This window comes from Mastacembelus armatus, chromosome 3, assembly GCF_900324485.2.
Source record: "Mastacembelus armatus chromosome 3, fMasArm1.2, whole genome shotgun sequence".
In the NCBI taxonomy this organism is placed as follows: domain Eukaryota; kingdom Metazoa; phylum Chordata; class Actinopteri; order Synbranchiformes; family Mastacembelidae; genus Mastacembelus; species Mastacembelus armatus.
Window position 1 is genome coordinate 3,650,028 of NC_046635.1, and position 22,416 is coordinate 3,672,443.

Genomic DNA, 22,416 nt, shown 5'->3' on the forward strand with positions numbered 1-22,416 from the left:
TATTCACGATACATTTTAATACAAGATAGTGTAGCTATTTTCTATATGGAACAGATTATAATGAGGATCTTCAAATAGGTACATCATAATAAACAATGATACACAGGTAACAACACAACAACACATTTGCATTCCTTGTAGGTTAGCAAATTACAAGACTTAGTAGTGTCAGTATTTTCAATTAATTTAAAATAGTGCAATGAGATAAAATTCAGATGCTTTCTTTCAGTACGACATTGCTTGTGTGATACAAAAAAGCAAATGCTGGTCATTTTCATAACCATAATGTATGCACTAAATTCAACAATTTCTGCATTTATATAATAATACTATTTATTAGAATCAGGTGCCCAAAGTCTTCAATTTGACTTTGTTTCATGTGTGGTTAAATAATTGGTGATATGAGTTCTATACTGGCAGACTTAACTGTATCCAAATTATTGGCCCATGAGCGCTTGCTCTGTGATAAGAGTGACTGGCTTTAATTTTTGTTGCAGCAATGATTTCCCAATAAAATTCTCAAGTGAAAAAGTCTTTGGAAATGGCTTCTACAAAGTTGGGTGCTGACATGAGAATCCCAATGGTGCACAGGATGGTGAATAGAGAGAAAGCCATGAGACAAAGCCTGTCAATAACAGATGCAGCAAATTTCCACTCATTGCACACTGACTCATCCTCATCTTGGTCACGGAAGCGTTTGGCAATATAACGTACCTCATCCAGGATTTTTGTTAACTCTGGTTCCATGCTGCCGACTGAGGAACTCTGTCCTGTGGGGAGGAGCATCTCATCTTCACCTGCTCGTCCAACCAGCCGTCCACAAAGGACACCAGAGTCAGGTGAGATTGCAGCTGTGGAGTAGTGAATGCTCTCCAGACCACGTATGCCTACATAGAGCATGTTGCCATTGGTGGACTGGGAGGCTGAGGCACTAGCATTGAGGTCCATGCTGGTTAGGCTGCTCCGTGGAGCCTTGTTGTGACAGGCTGAACGCACTCGCTCTTCACCTGGACGCTTCATACGCAGGAACCAAGCGCACCAGTTTAGTAGGATCACACGGGTCTTTGGATGGTGAATAAGAAATAAATGAACAAGCCTCTTATAAACTTGAATATGCAATATGCATATATGCAATGCATATAAAAATATACAAAAACGGCAGCAAAATAAAAGCATCCCTTAACATAATGAACTCAAATGAAGAAAGTGATGTTAACGAGAAAGTGATGTTAACGAGATCATGTTATACGTCAGTATAACATGATCTCGTTAACATCTGACGATAAATAATGTGATATGTAAGGACACTCACCCACTTCGGCATCTTGCCTCCATCAGGGTCATGATGGTGATATTGTAAGACCAGAACTGTAGCAATTACTGAGAGACCAACAATGACCATAGTAGTGGCAAAGTACTCAGCTGGGTAAGGAATAAATAGAGGACACAGTAAGATCTGTAGTATCTTGCAATAGAACGAACCAGGTACAACCAGAACCAGGAGGAATAGGAAAAGGTTTCAGTGTAAGGAAAAGGGCAAGCTCACAGTGCATGAGAGCAAAAATTCCTTTTTGCCTCAAGTACAAAACCCACTTTGTGTGAGAAATGCAAAAGCTACTTCTTCATCTCAGTGTTTCAAATATGGTGAGTCAGACAAATAAAATGAAAAAAAAAACTTAATACCGGATGGCTGCTTCAACTTAGTTACACTCTGATATAAGAGAACCCCAGATGAAAAATGACTACACAATTTTTCATCGGTGTCTTCCCACTGATAGTCGCTGACACCCATAGCTGCTGCTTTTAACTTTAGCCTGGCTTACCTATTAAAGGCACAGAGTCTGATGTGGCGGGCATAATCTCTGCTACTAGCAGCATAAAGACAGTCAGGGAGAGTAGGACTGTAATACCTGGGAAGGAGACAAAAAAATCTGTTAGCAATTCATGACAACATTATTAAGAGCAATGAAAAGAGGACAGGGATCCATAATCCAGCAAAAAATTTTTGGATTTTACATGACAAAATGATAAAGTAAAAGACATATTTTACTCCTCATTGTTTTATAACATTCAGTTGGATCCACTTGCAATGTACCCAGTTCTATTTTGCTGTTCACATTTCGTTCATATATTGCCTAACTACTACACCTGTGAGCAGATATCAAGCAGGTTTTCACAAGAGAGCTGACATCGCTAAGCTACTAGCTCTCGCCGTCTTACAAAAAGCTTGAATTTCTCAGCAGAATTAAAAGACACATATTAGTTTACTGCAAGCAAGCTGATATACTGTAACTCTGACACCCCTGAAAAACACAGCTGCCCTATCTCATAGGAACATATGTGGCCCATACATGGCCTCAAATACTACTAATGCTATTTCTTGAAGAGAAAATTATCAACCCAAATGATAACAAATATACATTAGTGCTCTATTTGGACTTCAGCAGTTGGGTGTTAGTTGTTTAGTAATGAACATAGTTTCATTTGATTAGTGTTGACAGTTTTGCTATTTGCTAATTGTACAATAATGCAAGCAAACATCACAAAAGTGAATAATTCAAATCCTCTGCAAATAAAACCTGTACTACCTGCAGAGCTAAGTACCATATGGAAAATATGTTTCAAAGGGTCAAAGATAACCTGACAATTTGAGGGGCAATTTGATTGCAGCAGCAGCAACAGCAGCACAATCACAGCGAGACTGTGAGATTTACATAAAAAAATAAATCACACTGAGATATCAGTCAGGTATGATGTAGGTAGACTATAAAGCATTTTTGTATTGACACACATTATATTGCAGATGTTATTATTGTGTAATTAGGCTTTGCAATTGCACTTAAAATCTTTTTTTTTGCACTTTACATTTTAAATTCTGATATGAGTAGGTATGTTAGCATCAATACTTTCAGATTTTCATAATATATCTATTTATACATTTTACAAATGATGCCATCTCAAGACATCTGAGTTGTAGTGACATTAAAATTGGGGAATAAATGCTGCCAGTGCAGTTTTAACATCAGTTTGCTTTTTGACGAAACAAAGCTACAGAAACAAATAAACAAGAATACAGCCTTTTCTCTTTCTGCAGTCAGCTAATCCGTGCTGAAAATCGTATATACTACAGGAGCGTAGAGATTATAAAGGCTATAATGACTATACTTATAAATATAATGACTACTACTTATAAATAAGATATATATATATATATATATATATATATATATATATATATATATATGTACAGTAGGTCTGTGAATACACATGGCAGCACACTCACACATACACATTCTTATTTTTTATTTCTCACTGGGGCTTTACATTGATTTACATCCACTTCTTGGAGATTCATCCCAACCTTAACTGTAACCACTACTTTCCTAATTCTACCTCTAACCCATGGCCGCTCCACAACAGCTATGTACAGTATATCAAACCATTGCAAAAACATTTTGTGACAATACAACACACAGAGGAGCATATTATACACATGGGCAATCAATGGAATGCACATATGTACAGACACACACATAAGCCCACACATCTGGATCTAAAGCACTGTTTGGTTAGTGGAGGAATCCAGCTGCAATACTGGACTCTAATGAAGGCACAAACTGCATAAATCAATCCCCTAACCTCCCCCACAATCCCCATCTACTCCCACATACAATATACACACATAAACTCACCACCACTGACAGATGCTCTCTACATAAGCCCTGTTTAATATATGCATAAAACATTCAAGTCAACTGTGACAGCTGTGATAAGATTAAACAGTTTTTCAGGTCCCCTGACAATTAAGTCAGTCACCCAGTACTGATTATCAGCTCACTTCACAAGGACATGGATTAAAATTAAAAAATAGAATAAAATTACTAATTACTTCAGAAACAAAGGTGATACTATATGTTGGTGTTTTGAATGCAAAAACATCATGATTGTTTTCAACTAAGCCACTTGAGGAGACAAAGAAACTAATGCTCTAATGGTGTGTGTAGTGCATTTGTATGTGTGTACATGTTGTTCTGTGGTTGCACGGACACGTTTTCAGCATTTCACTGAGACAATTCACACACTTTTGCTGTTGGAGGGTTAAAATCTGGTTTTAGGGTTAGGGTAAGAATTGGGGTTAGACATTTAAAATTGTGATGACTAAGATTAGAGTAAGGGTCAAAGGGGATACATTACATGAATTACATTACATTCACAGCTATAGAAATGGGAGTTTGTATTGATAAAGACGTGCAGATTGGCAGTCTGGCTATTCTTAATTTTCAATAATTAAATTATTAAAACTTTAATTATATTATAATCATTAAGAGTGACTTAACTTAAAAAACAGACTCAAATCAACAAACCAGTTTTCTCGGTACCATAGAAATACTTGCAGTTTTGCAAGGCTGTACATAGGCTAAATGCTAATGTCAGTATGTTAACATGTTCACAGTGCCAATATTAACATGATGTTAAACTGGTATAATATCTCCAGTGGTAACTGTCATCTTCATAAACATTTACATTCTAACCAACAGACTGAAACTGTCATCCCAAGAGTGACACGACTAAAAAGGACTAAACAGTGTAAATGAGATTAAAAAAACCCTACAGGAAATACTTACTTCCTAAAATGTTCAGCACTTATTGAAGGTTGTATTTTAGTTGCTTGTCTGTTGACACAATTCTGTAGAACATTTAGATGTAGTATTTTGTGAAGGCTTGTGTTTGGAGTGCTTATTACCATCAGAGGTTATGTTTTGATACAGCCCGGTTCGTTACTAAGCTCTTAAGCTCAGAAATACAACACATTTGGTGGCAGATCACGTATAAAACATTTAGTGGAGCTTTTGGAAATTTGAGCTGCGGCTTCTTTGAATTCCTTTATTTGAGCTTTTGAATTCAATCAGCACAAACTATATTCAAAAATTACCGATCTGACACAAGTAGAATTAGAACAGGTTAGTAGAATAGGTTATCTGGCCTTTCAATGACAGTCAATTGTATTTAAATTTCAAAAAACATCAGGGATCTTGAAACATCTGTGTGCATCAGTGCTGCCAAGAGTGAAAACTACTTCTAAACTTATTAAGGCTGCAGTACGGAGTAGGTAGGGGCGGGGTAACAGGTTTTGCTGATTCTTTTCAGAAGCATTTTTGGTTATATTTCTTGAATTTTTCTTTTCACTACGATGTTAGTGAATAAATTAAATGCACTGACAAAATAAAGAAAAAAATCTGTCAATAATTTTATTCATTCCGAACAAAACCACTGGATGGTGACCTGTCTGTCAACCTACGTCCTACTCGCTCACACTCTGCCCTTAAGCCAAGAGTCTCCCAGAAGGCTTTGTGGGCAGATGTGTTAACGCTCTGTTTGTATAGCAGGAGGTAAAACCAGCATTAATATGGGTGTGGCTTTTCAATGATGGAGACAACTGAGAGAACAAATGGGGCTGAAAAGTGACACCATGTATTTCTGCTGGACAGATCAATTTTGTTTAATTTGTGTAGGATTTATCTTCCTGAAATCTGTAACTTTAACCAACATAACTGCTATGTGCATATTGTCCCAATGCAAATCTTACCTAAATGACATCTAAATGAGCCACGAGAGTTGATGTGATCCCATGGGGTCAGGCCAGTGATCTATAGGATGTATGTGAATTCAGTTCCACTAACCCAGTGAGATCTTCTCCCCAGAGTCAGCAGGCAGAAGGAAGACAAGCAGGGCCAGAGTGGAGATCAAGACACATGGGATGAGCAGATTGAGGCCATAGTAGAGGGTCCGTCTCCTCATCACCACAGTGAAGGTGACGTCAGGGTATGGCTCCTCACAGCAGTCATAAAACCGCTCACTCTTCCGTCCTGGAACCTCTGTGAGACCAAACAAAGCACAGTCTGCTCTGGGAAAAATGAAATGATCTAGTCAATGATCAACCAGTTTCAATGATCTGCAGGGTCTTCTGTTCTGTTCTCTTTGATTTGTTCTGTAATCGCGTCATACAGTAAACGGGCACCGCTAACCTGACTGGCAAGTCTGTAATGTTAACAAAAAGATACTCATACTAAATGTCCTACCACCCAATTTGTCACTAAATCACTTCCAGTTTTGCACCAACTATTTATCTTTACACTTGATGATGTACAGAATGATTATAATTTCACAAATGAACGGCTGAGTGCATTGCAGTCTGTGTTGAAGGTGGTGACTGTGAAGGCAACATGAAATCACAATTTGCTAAAAAACTACTTTCACTTTTAGATTCATAAGCTATTGCAGAACAAAGAATTTTCAGCTTGTTCAGGTATGAGGGAAAGTGGCCCAGTGAGAGCAGGTTAAACTTTCAGGAACTGAGAGAAGCAGATTTACACTAGAATGTGCATTTCCTGAAGAAAATGCAGGGTGATTGCTGAAAGCTGCTGCCATCGCTGCTGAGAGAATTAATCTGCTGGATACTGTGGAAGTGAGAGCATATTTTTTTAGCTGCAAAGATATAGGAATGAGTCTTTGTGGAAATTTAAAAAATGTCACTGATAACATTTTACAACATATTAAGCACTTGTGACCATGGACTTGGACTATGCGTACCAAGCCATGTACTGATGGTTTTATGCATCAACCATCATCCAAATGAAATATTCATACAGTTGTACCTGATATGATCAAGCTGAATACATGTTATCATGTGCTATCATGTGCTCAACGTGTTGGCAGTGAAAGCATTTTTCTTGATCTAACTAGGAGTTGTAATGATTTGTAGTCATTAATATAGTTTTTCTTTTTTAATATGTTATATGATAGTATGTGGCTGCAGTACACCAAGTTTCATGTCTGTACCATTTAGCATTTTATTCACTATTTGATGAATGCATTATAAATCTCCAATAGAACACAATTTAAAATTAATTATAATTAAAATATATATTTAAAAAATTAAAGATAACAGATATCAGTATGAAAAGTGATCCCATCATCATACTTAGATTTTAGATTGAAGCATGTTTTTGAAGTAGTATTTTAGACTATTGCTTTTTAGTTAGTATATGACAATTGTGTTTCAGTTTATAATCAGTTCTGTCTCAGTACTACACATTACACCAGACCCTCTTACCAACAAGATCCCACTCTCCATTGGCAATGTAGCCTGTGATATCTGCATCTAACATCTTTAGGTCCAGAGACCAGCCTCCATAGGTCCAGGAGCCAAACTTCAGGTCACATCTCTGGACATCAAAAGGGAACCAGCGCACATCTATGTAGCAGGTGCTTTTGAAGATCCCTGTTGTGGCGAGAAACATGGAAAAAGCTGGCTTTGAAATCTACTGTACTTCATTTGTAAGAGGCAACTGAAGAGAGAAGGGGGAACTGGTACAGTGATACTTTGAGCCTTTTCTGGAAAAAGGAAGGACTTTCAAAAAGAAATGAGTGCTCAACAGCTTGAGAAGCAGAAAAAGACATTTTACTGTACAAAGCCCAAGTGCTATCCATCTTAATGAGCGTAAAATATCTAGTGGTATGTGGCCAGTAATCATATACGGAAAACAAACACCAAATTAATTTACATCCATATGTAAGAAAGATATGAGACACTGGCAGCAAGCAAGGTCTCTCCTTTCCCAGTTTCAGTGAAGATGATAAACCTCAACAGGGAATGAATAGAGCAGAAAACAGAAAGACTCCCATTTAAAGCAATGAATCTCAGTGACAAAGACAAATATGAGGAAATTCAAATGATCTGGAATGGCTGCCTAGGTCATATTAGCATATGTTTAATGTATTCATGTTGAGCCAAGCAGTGAATGGCTACTTAGTGCCAATATGGCACTCATATATGGTGCAATATGGTTCATTTGGAACAAAGTTGAGAGGCAATTTACAAGTGACAGAGGCAATCGAGCTGGAGGACATGCAGTGATGGAGCTATTTATGCTGGTATTGATTAAGATGCTGTGGTGAAGCAGGCCAGTGCTTTTGCATGGTAAGGGAAAGTGGGGAAAGAGACAAGAGGCTGCCAGAGGGAGCAGTAATGACCAGCTGTGACAGAAAGGCTTTCTGTTTCAATGTGGCCCCATGCATGCATGTGTCTATCCAAATGGGTTGATCGTTTTGCAGAAAGTGTCACAGTTTTATAACCACACAGTTTTGCAGCAGTGAGTCAGTTGGGGTTTGGTCAGGAAAAGTCCTTTAAATTATTGGTTTGAAATGAAACCATTTAAAAACACAAAGAGATTATTGCAACAGTTGACTCTTTAGGAAAATATGCCTTTTGGCCTTCTTCCCCAGAGTTAGATAATGAGATGAATACCACACTTACGTCAATTAAATATGACGCTGCAGCTAATAGCTGGTTGGCTCAGCTTAGAATAAATATAAAAAAGCAAAGAAAACAGCTTGACTGGCTCTATAAAAAGGGGTTAAAGTCATCTACAAACATACAATTACAAAAATGTTGAACTGTGTCCTTAGTAAAGAACAAACTGAATGAAAGAAAACATAACATAACTTTGACATAATCCATTATTATTTTGGATGGATTTTTGCCTAGAGGTGAAATAAAAAAGCCCAAGAGAAAAAACACAAAATAAACTTTTGAACAAATTGCTGTGAAGGTAGGTAACAAACCGTAGGCTTTTAAAATAACTTTTTGAGTTAACTCACAACTCCCTGTTCTTGAAAACTCAGAAACAGCTGCTGTTGTCTCCCTAAACCACAGCAGAAATCCCCACACAAAAAGACAACAGTTTTGATGGCAGGAGCTTGCTGAGTGTAAATGTTGTAAAATAAAAATCACTGTGCATATTTGAAAGGATTGTGTCTGATAAATGTGCCACTGACAGGAACTAAAATCTTTTTGCACAAAATGATGAACCAACAGGGTTTATGTTAGTGTTGTGGGTTGAACGTTGCTATTTCTAATCTATTAAACCATGATTAAATGATAATATAGTCCCATGAGATGAGTAACACCAGTGTATCTCAGTGAGAGTTTATATTGGCTGTTTACACAGACCTACATTTGTGTTCACTGCTTTGAATTATTTTAAAAACCACACCAGAGAGTACTAGTTCAACAATACTCATGTGGCGAGCCTACAGGCAGTAGCCAACAGCATGACAGACTCTTCAAATCTGTTACACTGGGCTCTTCAAGTTAAGTGGATAGTGTGAGGCATCCTGATATATTAGTGATCCAGAACCAAGCTGCTATCATCTGTCAGTTCTCTTAGTTAAACTGTACTGCATTCATGTCAGTTTAAGTTTCAACAGGAAGGCTCAGTGATCTCAAAGTCTCTTACAACAGAGCAGTCTACAGTCATATAACACGGTGACACAAGTTAAAACAATGCCAACCATCGTTAGTGATATTAGCTAATAAAATTTGTTGTGTTGCAGCTCATTCCAGTAGTGAGGAGCATAATATCTTCACCAACACAGAGCTGGTATGAGAAAGCCAGTCTCTTCTGTGATTTGGTATCATGGTTATATGCTCTGAACTCATTTAAGGACAATAAATATTTGAGCAACTTAGATAGCAAGGTGTTACAGATGAAGCTATAGGTATGACTATGCTTTCTAGATGACCATAATGACCGACTGACCTTTCCATGTAACTCACAGTGGTGAGGACAGTAGCTATCTAATGTGATGAAGAGAATGGCACAAGGTTAACAACACCCACTGGTTTAAACAGGCAGCAGCATGAACAGACAGTCTCATCAGCATAAACATGTACATTACAGTGTTGAGTTGTAAAATAAATGTTATTTATGCACAAGGGAAAAGGAGCAATGGGCCTAAAATTAAAAACTTTGCGATTGTTTTTGTTTGGCTGCGACCTGATTGCAAACTGAATTGCCCCCCTGGGGATAAATAAAGTTCCTCTGGATCTGAATCTAAAATTGATCCTTGGGGAATCAAGTCACCTTCATCAATCACATGAAGACTTGATTTAAAGCTGTCTGCAACAGCAGGTTGAACGCTACCAGAGAGATAAGCTTTGGACCAGTTATATGCAGAAACATCAAATCCCCAAGAAAAGCAATGTGTGGTGATCAACAGTATCGAGAGCCTCAGACTGATCTGAAAAAAGAACAGCACAATGTTTTTTATCAACTGAGTTAGCATTATTGTCCACAACAGCACATCAGTCTGCAGAAAGCCAATAAGTAACTAGTTGTTCTAGGATTATGGACAGACAGCGTTACTATAGGTAAGTAGTTGAGTTAAAAATGTCTACAACTGATGCGGTAATAACACGAGCACTGAGGCAAGGATTTATTTGGCCAAGGCTGTCGTCACTAGGAGACTTTACAGTTTTGAAATTTATCAAAGCCTTATGCAACTCTCCATAATAATTTTGCTGTTATTTATGAGCTTAGGACCAGGAAGGAGACAATTTAGTGAGGCAGGGTTGTTAGCTTTGCCAGTTGGAATGGGTAAATTATCAAACACGTCACATGATGTATTATTAAAAGCTTCAACCTTTTTAGTCACAATTGGCTCAATTTCACCTTTGATTACTGTGGAAGCAGTGTGGAGGACTTGTTTTTATAGTTTTTAAACATTTCCAAAGAGTTCTTACTGTTACACAAAGAGAAAATAGTCAGGAATGTTTTTTCCCACAAAGGTGTTGATAACACTGTCTAAAGTTCTGCCAGTCAATATTAAGATAAGCAGTAAGATAATGAATGGATGGATGATCTGAAAGATGAAATGATGACCAGTAAAAATATTTTTGTGCTAAATCAGGTCTGTACTTGTTCACATCATCTCAATGTTCAGTGCTTCTGACCACCTAGTGGGCACTGATGACTGGTCCAGGTCAAGAACACCAGACTCAGAGTGTTTCTGACATTTTTTAAAGCTTTTTTTTTTTTTTGCTTTCAAAATCAGCTGGAATACATTTAATTCCAGACAAAAATCTTTCATTTTGTCATTCAATGCATGACAATCCTAATTCCTCCATAGTTTCACTTATTCTTCATGTTCCAGTAATCCAGTCAATATATTACAGTAACTGAGAATATAAATGTCTGTCATTTGGGTTCTGTGTTTTCCCTCAAATGAGAAACAGGACATGTAACCTGCATAAAAAAAAAAGTGCAATTTAAGTTTCAGTTGGACTTCAAAATAATGACATGCCATTGTCATCATATATTCTCAGTTAAAATAATTGTTTTACATCTTATTACATGTGCTACTACAACGGATAGAAGACTTGATTTGGTTTAGATTTCGCATTGAAGTCTTGAAGTCTGGTTTTTGGAGAAAGGGTGGGTACATGGCAGTATTGGAAAAGAAAACAAAAACTTCATCTTTCAAAGTTACAGGGTAGATTCTATTTGTGATAACATAAAGTGGTATAGTCAAGGAGGATTAAAAAATTAGCAATAATTACTGAGTAGCATACTATTACAGGTAGAGCAATATGTGAGAGGTCATGTACTATTTTATCCAGATGTTCCATCAAATATCATATAATTCCAAAACAGGTCCAAAATGGAGATTTCATCACACATGCTGCCTTTTGATTTCCTTAACATAGATCCTTTGTTGATCATGTATTTGATTTACTTGTTTACTTCCTACGTAAATATTTCCATGCACAAAAAATAGCCAACAAAGTCGATAATATTCCAAAATCTAACACTTTCAATGAGCAGACATCTGATTTTGTGTGAAGAGGTGAGCGTTACCTGGAGGTAAATACGAACAGGAGCCAGAGGAGTTGACCAAAATGTTGGTATGGAAAGTAGCATCAAATCTTTCATCTGCACTGTGAACAACATGAAACTATATCAGTCATTGCTGATGGAGTATTATTATTGTAACAACAGTACAACTTCAGTAAAAAATAACAAAACACTTTAATTAATTCAAAAACAGAACTGAAGAAACTGCTGTTAATTATGAGGATGCAACATAAATTTGGATGAGTCACTAACAGTGTGATGTGGAGGAACAGATGTGATGGAAAATTACACCTATCTCCAACTCATTATTGCAGCAGGTACACAGCACACGAGGACGCACAACTGCTGCAACATTTCCCAAGAGATGGTTATTCTGTGACTGCCCTCGTTCTCCCCTGCTACCCACGATTCACTCCCTCTAACTAAACTTCCCAGAGGCGGAGGAAGGGTTGAGCTAAAGCTGCAATACTTACTGGAAAAAGAAGTTAAAGTTGACTTGCAAACAGTCTCAAATTAAGGTTTTACTCAGTGTGACACTGACAAATGAAGTACAATGCTTTTTACCTCATTAGCTGTTGGGGGAGTAGAATGCTTCTATGTGATCTGTACAGATCTTTCTTTAAAAACTGATTAATGGTGATCGGTATAAGATTTTCCACATAGGATATTTAATAATATATTCTTCCGTCATTTTTCTTACACAAGTTTATTCATTTGTCTAAATGATTTATTGCTCCAAAGTGCTCTCCTGTGATCTCCTGCATTTATTTAAACAGCAGAGCACCACTAACCTTGATGTGCAGCGTCCCTGTCTGAAAATCAGCTTATCTAATGGAACAGGCTGCATCAGTGCAACATAGTTTAATTTATATTTACATTTCTGAGTAACCTTTTGCTGCTGATCAAATTTATCCAAGAAAGGGTTTTTTTGTGTCACAAAGAGAATGATAAGGATTGTTTATCTGTCTTTCTTTTTATGCTTTTGTGCCCCTCTCTGTAGCATATTCTAAGTCCTGTGATGAGGTGGGGCCTGATACATTGCAGTGTATGTCTTTGTGGGATCATTTATGCTGTCATGCTGCCTCCCTTCTTTAAAACTACCACACAGCTCCTAAAACTTCATCTTGCTGTAAATGAATAAATGGGCCCTTCTTACTTTTTACCTTAAGATTTGATCATATACAAATGTACAGTCTAATTCAGCGAACTCATCACAAACATCGCACATTCTTGAGATTTGATTATTTGCAGATTCAATGCCACTTAAATTTCCCCCAGGCTGCCTGTTCCATTCCACTTGTTTCATTCACAACAATGTCACTCAAGAGCAAAGGGAAGACATTTAGTCAACAGGGCCTCAGGTTCTGCTGTCAGAAAACGGCAGAGGAAAACATACCAAATTTAGCAGTGTCAGTGGTGGAATTAGGGAATCCAAAAAAGACGTTGGAGGCAGAAAAAACAGTGGTCCTTCAAAATGTAAGGATTTCAAGGGGAAACATCTTCTAACTTTTATTTTAACTTGGTATTAACATTTACATTTCAATCCAAACTCCTTCAAAAGGCATTTAGGTATTGAACTGAGATGTTTTTATAGATACGCAGATAGTACAAGAATTAACCTGCTTGTTGTGGTTTGGTTATTGTGTTAGGCCTGAGATTTTTCTTAATTACATATTTTAACATGGAGATGAAAATAACAGAGCAGAATAAATCTGGTCTATGGTGTCTAATATGTCAGTCAAGAGTCATTTTTGCAATCTTGCTTTTAAATTTAGAGATAAGAATTTAAAAAATCTCTCCAGGCCTCCAACTATCTCATACAGAAGATAATGCATGCATGCTGAGTCTTACACCACACATATCCAATTACAGTGCAGGGGACCTGTCCTCACAATGCCTACCTGTTATAGAGCAGGATATCTGGCTTCCAAATGAGATGGTCAGGAAATCTCACATTGGTCACACCAGGATACTCAGATGTATTCCACTGGAGGTAATAATCATTCCAATACTGTGGGATACAGAAACATAAGGTGCATTTTGTACTTCATATATGTGTTTAACATACTGTATCTTATACAAAATATAAGGCTCTCTGTCTCCACTTTGAAAGGCTCATGCTGGGATTTGTTTTTAGAGGCAGTGACAGCTAAGGGTAAATGAAATATACAGTATGTGACTGTAGCTGTGGTTAACATCATGCACTACCAGGTTTCAGTGACATCTGGATAGAAATAAGGTGTTAAATATTCCTAGGACCAATTTAAACAGTATGACATATACTGAAGCTGGTGCTACAACTCATGTCAAACAAAACATATACCTCAAACCAGCTGCAGATTGCAGATTTTAACATGTTACATTCAAACACATTGTTGTAGGTTGGACATAATTTTCAGCTACATCTTTCTTTGTAGGTATCAGTGCATTGAAAAGGACCTCAAACCAAATGGTAATGCTACTGTCATGGTATATTTGACCTGATGATTATACTGATGATTAGATCATGAGGATAAACCAGAAAATGTATACAATATTTTGTGCCAATCCACATAGCAAATACCAATCTAGTTCACCACATCTGTGAAAACACTGACCTGCTACAAAGCCATGCCATCTATTGTGTTTCTTTTATTGATTAAGAGCTCTGCTTGATTATTTTGCAGAGCTGAATGCAGAATTATAAAGCCAAGGGGGCAACAAAACAGAAAGTGAGTAAACATGGCAAAAAAAACAAAAAAACAATGACTTCATTATGAATAGTCACAAACCATTTTTTAAAACACATTCTGTGCCCAACAGTTTTACCTATAATGCCAATTATAAATATTGACTATTTATTTATTTGAAACAAAACATGATTAGATGTCTGAATCTTTCACCATAATTGGAAAAAAACAAGCACAAAACCCAGGCCCACTGCAGATGTGTGCAGTGCAGCAAAATAGCTCAGCTGAGTGACTGGGTGATACATAATACCTGGATTTTTCTCTCTCAAGAAAATTGCTTTTTATAGAAATGTACCAAATCAGATCAGATCTCAAATCATCATAGTATTCAAAATATGACTGTGACCAGTCCAGTTACTAATTAAGGCTGAGTACATCACACTGGAGGAGGATGGAATAACTTGTAGAGCTTAAATTCAGAAAAAAATGCATTTCCACAGCAACGTGTCAACCTCACCAACAATTCATTAATCTCATTCAATGAATCGAACATTTCCCTTAGCTCCTGTTTTCACATCATTTTGACTTATTACTGTCAAGGACTCATTTGGGGAAATGTGCTTATTTGCTTTCTTGTATAGAATTAGATAAGAATATCAGTACTATTCTCAAATGTTACTGCTATAGCCAGCCATCAGTTCATTTAGCCTACCTGAAATATGGAAAAACAAGGGGGAAATGTTAGTCTGGTCTGACATAATACATAAACTGGTGAACACTGGGGTGCTGGTGGAGCAGGTGGATTTTGTCTTTAACTAAAGGAAGCTAATCAGATGCTGGCTCTTGTCAAACGATAGTTTTCAGCCAATTTGAATCACACATCAATAATGGCTGAGGATTGTATTTCCTGTTTTAACAGAGTATAGAGGGAGATATTGCATGTAAATTTACAGCAATATTGTACTGGGTTAATAATGTAATACATTTAAAACTAGGTTCTCTTTTGATATGATTCACTTGATCAGACATACCTCTACAATTTCCATACAGTATTATTTATTAGGCCATATTATTCATTCACTGGGAAAACAGGCCCAGAACCACAGCTCCACCCCTCCTCCATCTCTAGACCTGTTCCACCCCTGGTAAGCAGAGCCCAAGTAAGTTTTTCTGGGTGTGGAGGGACAGAGAGAGGGAGAAACCACTGCTGTGGTTCCACAGGGTGATTTAAAACAGCCTTGATACCACTTGCTGACGGTGCAGCAGCAGCAAACTAGTGGCACACAATGGACAAGCTGCAATAAAACATGTGTTCATACACTTCATCTCACTACAAGGCATACTGCTCCCATGAAAGATAGAAATGAGAAGACAATATCACTACACCTGATTAAACAATAATAACTATACATTTCAACATATAATATTATGAATTAGTTATATTTCATAAGATCCACAAACTAAATATTAATGATAGGGTAAAGGCTAGAGAACAAGTGCAGCTTATAGGAAAACATTCATTCATTTACACTCCTTCAGAAAGTCAGATAAGATTTATGCAATTGTCATATCTGTGAGTTAAATATGAAGCTAGAGAAACAACTTGTCTGGCTCATTCTCCAACCAGCATTTCTAAATTATTGGAAGTGGTATATAAGATCTTGTTTTTTTAATCATACATAAACAAATATAAAATCTCCAGAGTCACAGCCAAGAAACAGCCTGGCATATTAAACTCAAAAACCCAACCCAAGCATCCGTCTCTTGCCCAGTGACCATGAACAGAACAGGCAGGTATAGAAATAATGATTTACTTTTAAAATTGGATTAAAATGGAGTGTGTGTGCAAGTGCAACCCTAATGTTTTGTAGCTTAGCTTAACTATGACATAATGCATCACACTGGTAAAGGTCCTACCAGCTGGAGCCAAATGTTGGTTGTCAAAACCTGGTTCTTCTCATCCTGTTATTAAAACAATTAAGAAAAAGAAATGTAAGTTTCATAAAGGAGGATTCATGGTACTGTAGACATTTTAACATTCACAATAGCAAGAGCTAAAACAGAATAAATGATTTGAGACTACTTTTGTTATTTTCTTTTACTAATTGGTTTTCTCTTTCATGACATGAAAAAGCGTGTCCTGTTCCCCCAGTTGCTTCATCAGTCATGGGAAAATTTTGTGCATCAATTATGCTTTAAATGTATAACTTTATAATATATTCAAACCCATATGTAAATAATCCTAAATACATTAAGAATAATTGGAACTCTTGACAATAAAACAAATGGCAGTGAGTATTAATCTGATGAAAGTGAATATTTTCCCACCAGAATTTATTTTAGCTGTGAAGTAAGATGACTGTGTGAAGAGCCAATTTTAACATACCACATCCATGATCTGCATGAGGCTGAAACCGAAGTGAACCGTGAGAGACTGAGAGTCATTGAAAACTGGTCTCTCCAGTGGGTTGTAGTCAGTCATCAGGTCCCTGTAGAGTCTGCGTTGATGTTTCCCTTGAAGAGAAACTCCACAAGAAAGATAAATATAGATGGTAACTATACTTTTATAATCACTGTATTAAAGAAATGAACAAGACACAGATTGTTAGTCACATCATCCGGCAATTCAGTTTCAGTTTTATTGTTACCGTTCTGTTTACTCAGCTATCCTCCTCCCAAGTACAGTCTTCTATAATATATGGCCAACTGAACTTAGTAAGTCCAGTTCATTGCCTGTCACATTTAACTGATGTGATTTGTTGTTCAAACAAGATCAAAAACTGTTTGTTTGGATTAACAACATAAAGAGCTAAATATATGCAGAAACTACTACGACTGAACAGAATTATACTAAAAGGAAATCCAAAGAGAAGGATGCCACGTCACAAAACATTTGTGATTCAATGCTAACTACCCGTCTATTAGTTTTACCTGCGAATCCTTTTTACAGTCATGGTTTGAAGGCTGAAGAGCCTCTGTGACTGGGTAAGAGTTGATCTAAAATCAAAATGACCATTTTGCAGACTGTAATTTACAGTTTTTTTTTATAGCAAGGTGTAGATATTTTGAAGAATCATCTAAAGCACTGTGACAGTTATTTGAAATAAACATCAAAGTTGTTTTAAAGCTGCAGTGATGTATTTTTTAGGCACTTTGGGCTGCAGAAACTATAAACCCAACACTGATACATTATCACTTTTAAGTTTTTTTATACATTCAGATAAATGACATCTGCATTAGGGATTTGAGTTCCCCTGATGCTCCACAATGTTTACCAGCTAGTTCCCAGCTTTATTTATCTGCCATTTGGTGCTAAGTGCACAGTGGGTTTCTACAAATAACAGTGGCCTGATGCACTGGCAAACTGTGGTCATGGGAGTGGTGTGAGTAAACAGTAGATTTGCAGAATGAGATGCTAAAATGCTCTGTTAAGCTGAGAGGAACTGGGCTCTCAGGAGCTGGATGATAATTTTCTGTGGGTACATCAAGTACAAAAATGACTACTTTAGCCAGTGCTGGTGATGAATGTTATAACAAGGCCAGCTCACACAAGGCAATCAGTTCAATACAACAGGTAGACCATAGTCATCTCACCAGGCATTCTCCAGTCAGACCTGTCCCTCATTTAACACGCTCTCATCTCCTGTCTTGAGTTATGGAGAACTGTTGGCAGCATTTATTCACTTCACTAATGGCCATAGCCCAGTTATCCAAAAACACCCCAATGAGAAGCACATTATCCCAATGATTTGGCAGAGACCTTGATGTCTGTAGGCATCTCTCGACTACTCTGCTCTCTCTGTTGCATCAGGTCTTTCATAAAAAAGACTGAAAGATTAGCTGAAAGGTAGTCTTTGTCCATGGCTGAATCCCATGTGACGCTGCCCAATCCCACCATAATCAAATGTCACTATGAGGATTGCAAAGACAATATCAATCTGCACAACTGTTCTAAACTTTTTCTGTAATACATTTCACGACATTACTGGCCATCAGACCACACTGGCAACATTTGCTGAAAATGAGCTATGAGCTATAAAGGGAAGAAGCAAAGGCTTTCTAACTCTTAATCAAATTTAACAGCTTTATAATGTCAGAGAGCTGGACAATGACCTTAAGTACCACAGACATGTGCTCGGACATTGAGATGTGCATGTACCTGCACACATTAACACAATTGCCCTCCACATGCGTCTTTCTACTTTATTCTCAAGGACGCCTCAATTAACCTGTGAATTGCAGAATGAAGAATATGAGACAGTAATTACCTTTAAATTAACTGCCTCAATCAAAATATTCAGATCTGAGTAAAACTGATGAGACACTGCAGGTTTTATTAAATAATTGCCATTTAAAAATCATAAGTCCTAATATTTTTCTCAGAGAATTTAAGATTTAAATGTGGTGACTAATGTTGTGTGCCCTTCTAGGCAACAGAATATGTAGTTCAGACAAGGTGTAAGAATATGAAATGACTTTAGAAAGTATTCAAAAACCACACACTATGAGCCCAATATAATGTCAGTGATAAAATTCCAAATAAAATATAAGAAAACCTGAAATCTCATTTACAGATGTGTTCAAACACTCAATTCGTTACTTCATAGAAGCCACTTTGGAGATCAGCACTTCCAGCTATCTGGGGTAGGTCTGTCACACCTTGATTCAGGTGGTTTATGCTGTTCTTCCTGGCAATTCCTCTCAATCCCTGTCAGACCATCTTCAGGTCTCTCCAATGACCTTCTAGGTGTTTTTTAGTTTGAGCTTTGTCTGGACCCAAGGACAGTCAGACAGTTCCCTTTCAGCCCAGTTACAGGTCACTGCAGTCTGGAGCAGGTTTTCTTGAAGGCCCTTTGTGTATTTGGCATTCACCCTCCCCTGAGCAGCCTCCCTTTCCCTGCTGCTGAGAAGCACCCACATTACATGACCACGACCCTGTGTCACTGTAGGGATGATATCAGCCAGGTGATGAGCAGTGTGGTGTTTACCAGGCAAACTGTTTGGAGTTTTCTTCAGAGAGTCTGATTTGTGTTTTATTAGACCAAAAAATCTTTATTCTCACGCTCTGTGGACCTTTGACAAACCCCCGCCAGTCTGTCTTTTAGACTTTTATACAAAATGACATCGAACCACTCTACTATGACGGCCTGACTGACAGAGTGAAACTTAAACGTTATCCTTCAGCAGGTTACTATCTGTGCAAAGGACTTCTGAAACTCTGCCTTAATGACCAGTGGGTTCTTGGTCACCGCTTCATGCCCAGTTGCTCAGTTTAGTCATTTGGAGCACCAGCTCTATGGGGAGTCCTGGTGGTTCCAAATTTCTTCCATTTCACAATCATTGAGGCCACTGTGCTCCTGGGAACATTTGAAGCTTTAGTTAAGGTTTAATATCCTTTGCCCTGATCGATACCTCACCACTAAATTTAATTTTACAAAGAGTAAAAATTTCTTTGGATTTTATGACTCAGTTTTTGTCCTGATATGTAGCTTGAATATACACACAGGTCTGTGCCTTTCTAAACTATGTCCAGTCAGTCCCATTATAGGTGTACGCCACTGAAATTCCAGATAGACAGATAATTAAAGCAAAAAGGATACTCTTGATCTAATTACGGTAAATAAGACTAATTAATAAGATTAATACCATGTTACTTCTCTCGTTTCTATCACAAACATTGTCTGGATGTCTCTACTTGAAGCCAATCATGAGAGATCTCAGTAAAAACCTGTATGAACTTTAACACTGATAGACAAATCAGTGAGCCTTCACATGAAATGAGAAAACTCATTCATGTGTATGGTGAACAGTGAGGACTGCTGCCACTGTACATGTAAAGCATATCTCCCATTAAACACGTATATCAAACACACACAGCAACAAAGCTTCTTTAGCTGCACCGTTACATCACACTGAAATGCAAGTTTGGTCATTCACTTTATAAACATTTATCTAACTCAGTCTATTGTAGCGTTAAAACCGATGTGGCCGACTATACTTTGGTATAGGGCTCCGTGGATTTTGCTTGGACACTTATTATCTGGTAACAAAGACGCGCCCGGATCTGGCAGGGTAGGACTCTAAAATAAGTCCAGCCCTATATTACACTTCCCATTAGATCATATGTGCCCTCAAACACTGACCTGTTGTGTTGGCACAACAGGTCGTTTAATTCCAATTACAGGTCGTTTAATTCCAATTACCGGGCTTCCTAATAAATACCTCGCGAAGCAGGTGAATTATGAAACGCAAAAACCTGCAAGAATAACACGATCGCCTTCCTTTAAATAAAAATTCTCCCGGTTATGAGAGTTCATTCATTTGCAGTTAAAGCGCATGTGGACAGCCTACCTTTGACTGTGCAGGCGGCGACTGCAAGAGAAAGCAGCAAATTTACTAAGTCCATGTTGAGTCTAGCGAGGACTGGGAGCAGAGAGATTCTTCAGCTCTGAACCTGAAGGGATGCGGGAATGTGTGTGTGTGTGTGTGTGTGTGTGTGTGTGTGTGTGCGTGTGTGTGTGTGCGTGCGTGTGTGTGTGTGTGTGTGTTAAATAACTCCTCCTCCTAATGAATAGCTGCTGTTTGGCAGAGAGACAGATTTGTTGTCCCTTTTGGAAAGTCTGCCCAGAGAAGCTTGTCTCGTCAGTTATTGATCATGAACCTATTGATACAGGATAAGACTTACATATCAGCCTGTGTTTAAAGTCACGTTAATGCACAATTTTGTCCTTTCTTTTTTGTACGTTGTGAAATAAACAACTGAGAAAAATTCCCCCCAAAATCCTTATTGGGATAAAGCTTTACTTTTCACTTAAATGTGTATAATTTGAAGGTAATGTACAGGGATCATGTTCACCATCATGGTGATACACAATAAAAACACTTAGGGAAGACAGGGTGACATCTGCTGGTCACTGAACTCTAATATAATTTTCTGTTGAAACTGCAGTTAATGAGTCATCTTCGTTTTCTATTGTACATTAGTCTAATTTTGCACAACTGAACATACATCTGTCTATTTATCTATTTTTTAATCAAAAATAAACATGACCAGAGATCTAGGGTCTTTGGTCTGACCACAGAGCATGGTGGTAAATAAGCACAGCATTCACCCTTCTACAACTCAGCCTCACTAAATGGCCAGAGTACTGACAACTACTCAACCAAAACCAGTGTAAATAAGCTGCTAAATAAAGTTATAGAAAAAAAGCTTTTCACAGGAATTGATACAAATAAAATGTCAAAAACATTTTAACTTGCTTGGTTTAAACCGCAACATCTAACAGCCTAAATCAATGTTAATGCTCTGAGACGTCATTAATCTTATGGCACAATAAAATGCCAAAATAACCTGAAAGTATTTCAACAAAAACTACAGAGCAGATGGAGACATCAACATGTTCTCAGTGTATTAATGTCTGCTCTGCTTGATGCTTTCTTTGACAGCAAAACACTGAAAACAATCTGATTAAATTTTAAAACTCAAACAGGGGTATTAGGGTAAGACAACAACACTGCACTTGCAGCATTGAAGTGTCTAAACAAATCATTTTGTGCAAGACTTCAAAATAAAGATAAATCATTTCTATCTGTTGAGAAAGAGAAGGGACACTTTGGGGCTGCTTGTATTGGCCTTCTCCTTCTGTGATGCTAGAAAAAGACAGAGCCTAAAGCTTAACTATGCTCCTCTGGCGATTAACAAGATAGCAAATCATATAATTAAAGCACAATGAAAAATCAATAATGCGGTCTCCTTTAAAGTCAAATCACAGAACAAGGAGGCCCAGGATTTTAGAACCAGCTCGACAGAGGGAAACAATTTCTGTTCCTGAGTCACATCCTAACATGGAGCCTTCAAAATGATAATAAATCATTATTCAGTACAATAACAAGCAATTCTTTTTTTTTCTGCAGGAAAGGGAAAACAACAGCTGCATTATTCAATTTGGGTATTTAATTAATGTATGAGGCACAACAATTAGGAAGTCACATCAAGACCTTGTGATAAGAACATTCATGCCACAGTGAGACTTAATATTTATTTTATTCTC

At 37.5% G+C, this 22,416-nt stretch overlaps 1 protein-coding gene across 2 annotated transcripts; it reads right to left on the reverse strand.

Annotated features, from left to right (window-relative positions):
* Positions 1-421: 421 nt before the first annotated feature.
* Positions 422-20,771, reverse strand: chrna7a (cholinergic receptor, nicotinic, alpha 7a (neuronal)). 2 transcript variants are annotated; one of them, XM_026320104.1, is made up of 10 exons: positions 20,717-20,771; positions 16,752-16,891; positions 16,283-16,327; positions 13,598-13,707; positions 11,700-11,779; positions 7,115-7,282; positions 5,682-5,876; positions 1,824-1,910; positions 1,313-1,422; positions 422-1,062 (listed from the first exon to the last, which is right to left on the reverse strand). In XM_026320104.1, exons 1-10 carry the CDS (start codon positions 20,769-20,771, stop codon positions 520-522), a joined length of 1,533 nt encoding a protein of 510 aa, XP_026175889.1. In that variant the 3' UTR covers positions 422-519. The 2 variants fall into 2 exon arrangements, with proteins under 2 accessions (XP_026175889.1, XP_026175888.1); XM_026320103.1 differs by having other exon boundaries at positions 7,115-7,309.
* Positions 20,772-22,416: the final 1,645 nt, after the last annotated feature.